This window comes from Corticium candelabrum, chromosome 4, assembly GCF_963422355.1.
Source record: "Corticium candelabrum chromosome 4, ooCorCand1.1, whole genome shotgun sequence".
Lineage (NCBI taxonomy): Eukaryota > Metazoa > Porifera > Homoscleromorpha > Homosclerophorida > Plakinidae > Corticium > Corticium candelabrum.
Window position 1 is genome coordinate 5,430,169 of NC_085088.1, and position 8,745 is coordinate 5,438,913.

Consider the following 8,745-nt stretch of genomic DNA (forward strand, 5'->3'; position numbering starts at 1 on the left):
ATCGTGGAGATAAACATTGAATCCATTCTGGCACAAGTTGAATGTCACAAGAGTATGCCAGGACTCTGCATACTTGTAAACTGTGTACGTACTAGATCTTGTTGATTGTAAGATTTTAGCTACATCAGTTATTATCAACAACATGCACTGCTTAGCTAATTAGCTAATTCTATACACAGAAGGTTCCTTGGATATCTTCACTGGACTAATTATCATAACTGTCTCAGACTGAGAGCTGTGTCATGAGAAAGATTGTTTCTCTTTGGCAACATGTCACCATTTTCATAAGTTCTCAGCATAACACTCCTAGGGATAAAAGTAAAAAGCAGTTTGTGTGCAATTCTACTTGTTAAAATCATCAATCACCCCATCCAAGATAAAGAATCATTATATCTGCCAGTCAAGAATGTAGGAACAGGTAGGAATACTCTCTGGTTAACTGACAACAAAATGTGAAAATTCAGAGTCATCACGTTGCAAGTTTGAAGTGCTAAAAATAGTAAGTTAAACACACACACACACACATTCGTGACAATATAGCTCTAGAACAACAGTAGACTAAAAATCACACAATACAACCTACTCAGGAACCCATCTTTCTCAAAGTCGCGTGACCGAGATTATGTCCCGTACGCCATCACCTTTCTCACCGCCGTGCAACAGTAAAAACTGAAGAGACAAAACCGGCTATTCAGTGGCATAAACATCCAAAGCGAACCTTTCAACAGACATGACTAACGTCTCAATTCGTCTTATAGAAACGCGATGAAAGCGACTGACCGAGATATGATCCCGGATGTCCGAGTATTTGTCTCTCACACTTCACGTTCTGCCGTAACAACAGTACGATGAGCACTAACATCACCCCGTAGGTATAGTAGCCAGCGGTGATGACTATAACATTAGCCAAAAAGAACGCCTCAGATCTACGTCTGAAGAGAGAAAATCACTCGAGATCAGGTGACCGAGACTACGTCCCATGAGTCATCCGTCTTCTTCGTTGTCTGCGAGAGTAGACGTTGACAAGACAAAACCAACAATTTGGCGAAAGGAAATCATCTAAGGAGCCTATCGACAGAGATGACTTGCGTCTCAAACGGAGTTGTAGAAACGAGATGGCAAGCACTGACCGAGATATGATACTCTGTGACCGAGAATAGGTGCGATCAGTTTTCAAGTTCTACAGCAGTAACGTTACGACAGATGCTGACGTGACCCGCTCTACCTAGTTGCTATCCAGTAGGACTATGACGCTAGCGTAGCAGCTAGGTCTGGCTGCAGCTATTTGGCAGAGAACGAGTGACCGAGATTAATGTCCGAGATTAGATCCGGGACTCTATAAGCCTCAAATCTAGTGACGGTACCAACCAGACAACCCCGTTTCCATCTAGGGTCTGGTACTGCACTATTTTTCCGACCAAGTAAGAATGACAGTTGCCATTCCCTGAATTGATTCTGCATATTAAAAACCGTCACGTGACCAAGAATAGAATTGATTTTAATGTGGCTTGAACAATGTCGGCGCAATATCGTTCTTGTTGGCTTCTGCCTTGTGACAGACGGCATGAACCTGTAAACCTTCCAAATGGACATTGTCTCGTACTGGGAAGTGGTCCTACGACATTAATAGAGGACGACAATTGCGCCAGCCGACAAGGTCTGTAGATTTCTACTCTAGAATATTCTGGTTCAATTGTGGAATATTTTTTCTGCATAGTTGAACTAACTGCAAACTTTGGCAAAGAGGAAATTTTACTGCGTCAAGTAAGAGCTGCTTTCATGTACAGAATCTATCTCTCTCTCTCTCTCTCTCGCACACACACACACACACACACACACACACACACACACACACACACACACACACACACACACACACACACACACACACACACACACACACACACACACCACCGGCACACAAGCACACATGCACGCACGCACACACCACACACACACACACACACACACACACACACCTCACCTGTTCTAATTATAGTTTTTGTAGGTTGGGCTCAATTCATCATTTGTTGGCAAGAGAAAACTAAGTTTAGGGGAAACTTACCAATTAGGAGCTGGTGGGACGTTTTGTTTATTAGAAAATCGATATCCGTATTTTATTCATTTTGGTCATTCACCCATTGACTGGTCTAAACCGTCTTGGAAAGTTGTCAATAAGACTCAGTTGGACATGAGACGTACATTTGAGAGTTTAAGTGATCATGAAACACCAGCAAAGAAACAAAAAATCCCAGCAGATGTAAGGCTAGAGAAAGACCCTATCAATGAGTTTGAATCAAGTCATCCATCAAGTTGCGATAATTTGGAAACTAAACATGTTTGCCCGTTAGTCAACACAGAAGCTATTAAATTACAGGAACTGACAAATAGCAAACAGCCTACAACTCTGCTGGATTATTTTAAGCGAGCCAATAATGGCAAGAATCTAGAACAAAGCTGTAAAACGTCAATTAATGACAAGTTAAAGTTATCTGGTGAATCTGAGACAACTGATGTAGTAAAAGGAGATCCCAGTTGTGAAGAATTATGGGAAGAGCTTTCAGAACTTGTTGTATTCACAAGTAAAGGAGTTCAACCAAGTAACAAAGTTAGACATTTTATTGCTTTGTGGACAATTTATTGGTTCTATTAAAATCTATGGCACAGATTGCTGGATTTGATCTTGATGGCACAATTATAGTAACCCAGTCAGGCAGAGTGTTTCCACAAGGCCCTAATGATTGGAAGTAGGCATTATGCATTACTAGGTGGCTGCAGTACATGACATTTTCATTGTTTTTACTTTTTAGACTACAGTTTCCACAAGTCAAGACTAAATTGTTGGAGTTGCATCATCAAGGATACAAAGTATGGAGTAGAATTAGTTGTGTACCAGTAGCTAAATAAAGGGTCAAAGGCATGGCATAAGGTGTACCTTTGTGGATGTGATGGGAACAAGAGAGCAATCAGACTTTTGCTTGATAGGTATTTCCTGCTTGTACTTATGACCTCACATAGAAGGGCATAATAATGTGGTTTGCAAGTGAGCGTTAGCAACAGTTTGAGCATGACATCTGTGCTATAAGGGCATGGCATTGTGAGTAAGGTAACCTTGAAACTTCAGACATTCTCATTGCACCAGCTCAGAGCATGCGTGGCTAGGCTGGAAGTGCAAGTAATATATGAGACTCCTAGAAAGGTGTGCTTGAAGGTTTTATATAACACTCATTTATCGAATGTGGACTTTCACTCATAAGACTCATTTAGAGGAAAACCAAATTTCAAGAAGACTGCCATATAGGGTTAATGGACGACAAAGACTATGATGAAGATGATGAAGCAGAAATTGATGATGTATTAGATTTCCGGTAGGAAAGGGGTGAAACGGTACATTTTGTGCATTATGTGAGTTACGTTAGTAGTTATGTTGGATTGCAGTATCTCTATGTTGTCAATGGACATTGCAGTATTCCCTCATCTACAAGGGCATGCCTTTATACATCGAACTATAAGGGCAGTTTGCTAGACTATATAGGCATGCCCTACTATGTGAGGTAACACGGTAATGTTACTGCAGTGAACTTGAGTCTCAGGTATTGTATTAATTTCTTCAATGTTGCTTTTTTGTTACAGGTTGTTATTTTCACAAATCAGGTACATCACTTGTAGCCAAGGCATTGTTTCGTACTGATCAGTTCTTGTCTGTTCCAATAGTTGGCTGTAGGGAACAAGAAAATAAGCATTCATGACTTTATTTCTGAGATAAGGAATGTTGGAAGAACTATTGGAGTGCCAGTTCAAGTAAGCAGTTATTGTGGATATTGTGTGAGCCATATTCTAGCAGCCAGGATTGCTTTAGGTATTTGCTTCAACAAATCGATGGAGTATGTATCGGAAACCATGTCCTGGAATGTGGACATTCATGACAGATAAGGCAAGTGTATAAATTTGCTATGTAATAGTGTGGCAGTCAGTAAGCAATGCATAATTAATGACATATTAAAGAAGAAATCTCACCAGAATCAACAATCTCTCGGATGAAAGCTGTCACGTCGTGACACAACCCCTAGCAACCGTTTGCTGCAAATTTCTACCATAACAGAGAAACAAAGCATTGAAATGTCCTGTGTGGGCGTGTTTAGTACCCGTATGTTTCTTTCAGACTAAATCATTGCTGGTTAGCAGTCTACCAAACAACCATAGAATTTATGTTCGAACAGGTCCCGTATACACATGCAGTAGACCCGGATAACAGGACGAGCTAGAAATTCATCCACGCACACGTATTTCTATGACGGCAGAGCTTTGCCCTACATTGTAGCTCCAGTCGAACAGAAGCCTTCACTATCTGACCGGTACATGGGCCCCCAGAGGCCCGGTTGTTGTGACTACCATGCAAACTCAAGAAGGGGACCTATACACGAGATGTCCTTACAGATGTACCGCAACGCGTAAGTGCAAATACGACATACCAACTGCTTGCAGAGATACTAATCACACAAGTACAGTACAAATATGGATGTCGACGGTAAGGCATAGTAGTCTGTCGTTTACTGTGCTAGAATATTTCTAATACAGTATACGCAAACTGCTATTGCAACAAACTAGTACGATACGCCGTTGCAATTACAGCATGCAGATGGCCAAGTGAGTACAGAGATATTGGTCTGACACAGACGTCAACTTGGCAATTAGGCTACCAGTGAGCACCTAATGAGAACAGAAAGAGGCACTTCTTGACCAGTGTAACTCCACCTACATACACACACAGAGAGATCTGAAGACACTGCCAATAGGGATGAGCCAAATTACCTTTTCAGACGTTTTGAACTATAATTTCCATCTTACTACACATTAGACTTGTAAAGTTATTTACAATTACGTAAACTACTACATGGGTGGTAATACATAATTGAAACAACCAAAGTGCCATTTTTATATCGAGTACATTATATATTATTCAGAGAATTTATAACACACAACAGCAAAGCAGTTTTCACAATACCTTCTTAGTTCCTCAGTCCTCTTCATCGTCACTGACATCAGAAATGTCTGCCTGAAGTTGCAACAACACTGAACAGCTGCCGTGGGATACTCGTCAGCTTGAGGGATTGCTCGCTAATTTGTGAAAGCAACTGCAGATATCTAAATGGCGCGAAGTAGCACCGCCCCGATACAACAAGTCACGCCCAAATCTGAGTGTCATCTGTCGTGAGTTCAGCTAATAGCGTTGATGAGGCGGTAGTTTGCATGGTGCCAGCGAGACCTGACGGCTTAGGAAAGCACACGCGCGAATGAAGCAACTCTTCTACTCTGCGTTCATGCAGATAAAGGGAGGAAAATCAGTTGGGCAAAATGTAGAGAACAAAAGAATGTCGCTTACTTTGACCGCTCACAACAAACTACGTAACATTAGCCCAAGAAAACTCATACCCAGCAAGCTCCAACGCAACCGATTCCTCATCAAAGTGCACGTGTTAAGGACAGTCTTCCACATGCTTTACAACAAATGCCAATAACACTCACCTTGTACGATTACACCGCGAGTCAAAACGACCGGAAACAGCCATAATCATCGTCACTTTGACCTGGTCTTGCACCTCCAAACAGGAGAAGATTCCACCTTGACAGAAGTTTTGAAGAAAGCAATAGTGCAGGCACATCTAAGAACCAAGTAGGTTGGATTCGCTCCGCTCTCTAGGTTGGGCGAAATACAAATAGTTGAAGCTACCGGCCGACGAACGTCATAATTGGCCGTTTTGCTCGTCTTCTTGCAGGCGTATCTAGATCTCTCTAAGATTGAAAGGCACGCAAAAAAACAGAGAATAGATCAGTTGTCAACGATGCGTTGTAAGATGTGCTGAGCTCTAAGACTTACTAGACTGTGAGCCGATGATTCGATGTCGTCATACAAGCTAGCGATACGCCCTACAGATGGTCAGATTATCCGGGACATATCGCGAACTTAAATTCTATGGTTGTTTGGTAGACTGTTAGCAAGGAAGACTGATACTTGTGCACATTTCAAGTTAAGGATTATGAGACATATGGTAGCAAGTTGTGATTTATTGATTAAAGCAAACTGGGACCCCAAACTTATCGTAATTCTTTTCTACTATTTGTACTAGTACACTTGTGAAACTTAGTTAGGGTAGTGCTGGGTTTTTTGCTGGCGGTACGCCTGTTTTAAACTGAAAATGAGTATGATTTCTCAGTCGTTTAGTCTCTAGTTTGGAAAAGTTTGTCATGTGTATGAGGCTCTACACATGCGGTGAGCCCGGGGCACTGGCACTCTTCTCTTGTGGTTTTTAAAAATTGTGTTCTGCGGTCATGGCAGAGATTGCAAGTTCTTCATTTGAGCAGATATTTCCATACTTATACAAACCTGAGGGAGACTCAGACGAGCTTGAAACTGTAAGCGGAGAAGGTGATATTACATTAGAGACTGAACATCTAGAATCATGGCCGTCTAGGCAACACCGACTTGTGTTCATGTTCATGACCGGTGGTCAGAGCAGGAGCAGCAGACACTGGATTGTTTCACTCAGAATTCAGCCTTGTACAGGATTGTCTTGGAGCGTGAAGTTCTTCGCACAGCCTTAGTGGCAAACATGGATAGGTTGAGAGAACCTTTGGAGGAGCCTTTGCCGAATTTGTATGACGAATTTTATGAACAAGGCTGCACATTTACTGACTGCATTTGGGTTTTGCAGGGTACTGCACTTGGCTGCATAACACAATTTGAAAGAAAACCACAACTATGAAAACAGCTGAGAAGAGTGCTTTTAGTGCCTCAGCCTCACCGCATGTGTAGCGTCTCCTCATAGTAGATGACAAACTTTTCCAAAGCAGAGACTAAACGACTGAGAAATCACACTCATTTTCGGCTCAAAACCGGTGTAACGCCAAGCAAAGGAACCCAGCACTACCCTAGCTAAGTTTCACAAGTGTACTAGACAAATAGTAGAAAAGAAACACATCACGATAAGTTTTGGGTCCCAGTTTGCTCCAATCAATAAATCACAACTTGCTACCATATGTCTCACACTCCTTAACTTGAAAAGTGCACAGGTATCGGTCTTCCTTGCTAGCCAGCAATGATTTAGTCTGAAAGAAACATACGAGTACTAAACACGCCCACACAGGACTTATTTAATGCTTTATTTCTCCGTTATGGTAGAAGTCTGCAGTAAACGGTTACTAGGGGTTGTGTCATGACTTGACAGCTTTCACCTGAGAGATTGTTGATTTTGGAGAGGTTCACCTTTTTTTAGTAGAGTCTCGGTTGTAGGAGGCAGTGAGATCAGAAATGAGTTGGAAGCCTGATATGATGATTCTGATCAAGACTAAATACTTAGAAACAAAATATGTAACAGACATTTAAATTGTGCGTTTTGTATTTTATGGTGTTTGTTATACTTAGGCTTATGCTTTTGTGTATTTAGTGAGCAGTACAAAATGCCACATATTATTCAATAGTAATCAAAATAATGACATTTTCAAGACTTGTTTACTTTTACTGGCATTGTCAATTTCTTTGGGTATTAGATATCTGTTCATTGTCTGAACTGCATATAATAGCTGCTAATGGAACAACCTATGAATGGTGATAACTCTGATAGTAGTGCTGGATGAGAAATGAATACTGAAAACTGACACAATGACATTACTGGATAGAATTCTATACAAATTGTTTTTCTTTTTTAATACAACTGTTGATTTGACTCATTTTGTGTTTTTAGAGAAATGGGGGCATATCAGTTGCTTTACCCAGTAGCTTTTTTGTTGGAGGTATGTATCTGTGCTTTCTATTTCTCTTGAATTATTGTCTATTTGGTTTCATTAATGACAGATGCTGCTGGTCGATCAAAAGGTTGGGCTCCTGGAAGGAAAGCAGATTTCTCATGTTCTGATCGCAAGGTACTCATTTTTCTATTACCGGTATTAACAAACCTGTTATATTTATGTTTTGTCTCAGTTTGCTCTAAATATTGGTTTGAATTTCTTTACACCTGAAGAATACTTTTTGAACTACCGACCTGCCTCATACGGTCTAGGACAGTTTGATCCTGTAAGACCATGTAGGTGTAAACTCTTTCTTTTATCTGTATGTTTTTGTTTAGAGGAAAGCTGTGAACTTTGCAGGGCCATTGTGTAACCCTGTAAATGCTAAAGTAGTCAATGAACGAAAAGAGGTGAGTTGCTTGAATGTTGCAATACAGTATTTGCTGTTGTTGTTGTGATACAAATTGTTTCTTATTGTATAGCTGGTTGTACTAGTTGGTTATCCAGGAAGTAAGAATTATTGTTATGAAACAGTAAATGGCAGATTTGTGACAGTTTATTATAGGTGGAAAGTCAACATTTGCTCTGAGACACCTTACTCCACATGACTATTGTAGAGTAAACAGAGTAAGTTGTGGAGATGTTATTATCAACGTACTGGTAATAGAGATGCTGATGGTACTGTACTGGTTTTAGGATGCACTCGGTTCGTGGCAAAAGTGTGTTCAATTATCAGAATCAGCTCTTCAACGAGGAAGGAGTGTGGTGGTGGACAACACCAGTCCTGATGTAGAGTCTCGTGCCAGGTAGTTTGGACCATTTCTGCAAATGGACAATTCAGTGGATGTTAAGCTTTATAGATACATAAACGTTGCCATGCGTGCTAATGTTCCTGCAAGGTGCTTTGTCTTCGCAACAAGTTTGGAACAGTCAAAGCACAATAACAAAGTATCTTTCTAT

General features: G+C 40.8%; 1 protein-coding gene and 1 long non-coding RNA gene across 2 annotated transcripts in view; one reads left to right on the plus strand and one right to left on the minus strand.

The window, feature by feature from the left end:
* The first annotated feature begins 1,526 nt into the window (after positions 1-1,526).
* LOC134178902 (bifunctional polynucleotide phosphatase/kinase-like) overlaps positions 1,527-8,745 on the plus strand; it is a 7,606-nt gene continuing 387 nt past the window's right edge. Inside the window, exons 1-16 of the mRNA XM_062645819.1 lie at positions 1,527-1,657; positions 1,718-1,764; positions 2,009-2,608; positions 2,668-2,747; positions 2,811-2,868; positions 3,634-3,654; positions 3,715-3,801; positions 3,860-3,934; positions 7,743-7,791; positions 7,853-7,920; positions 7,979-8,071; positions 8,124-8,195; positions 8,268-8,295; positions 8,351-8,412; positions 8,482-8,591; positions 8,646-8,733. Of these exons, the coding sequence (XP_062501803.1) occupies positions 2,192-2,608; positions 2,668-2,747; positions 2,811-2,868; positions 3,634-3,654; positions 3,715-3,801; positions 3,860-3,934; positions 7,743-7,791; positions 7,853-7,920; positions 7,979-8,071; positions 8,124-8,195; positions 8,268-8,295; positions 8,351-8,412; positions 8,482-8,591; positions 8,646-8,733 (1,308 nt within the window). The 5' untranslated portion in view covers positions 1,527-1,657; positions 1,718-1,764; positions 2,009-2,191. The remainder of the gene's footprint in view (positions 1,658-1,717; positions 1,765-2,008; positions 2,609-2,667; positions 2,748-2,810; positions 2,869-3,633; positions 3,655-3,714; positions 3,802-3,859; positions 3,935-7,742; positions 7,792-7,852; positions 7,921-7,978; positions 8,072-8,123; positions 8,196-8,267; positions 8,296-8,350; positions 8,413-8,481; positions 8,592-8,645; positions 8,734-8,745) is intronic.
* On the minus strand, positions 4,477-5,010 carry LOC134178903 (uncharacterized). The gene is made up of 2 exons (XR_009969713.1): positions 4,813-5,010; positions 4,477-4,755 (listed from the first exon to the last, which is right to left on the minus strand). It is a non-coding gene; the product is annotated as an uncharacterized LOC134178903 (long non-coding RNA).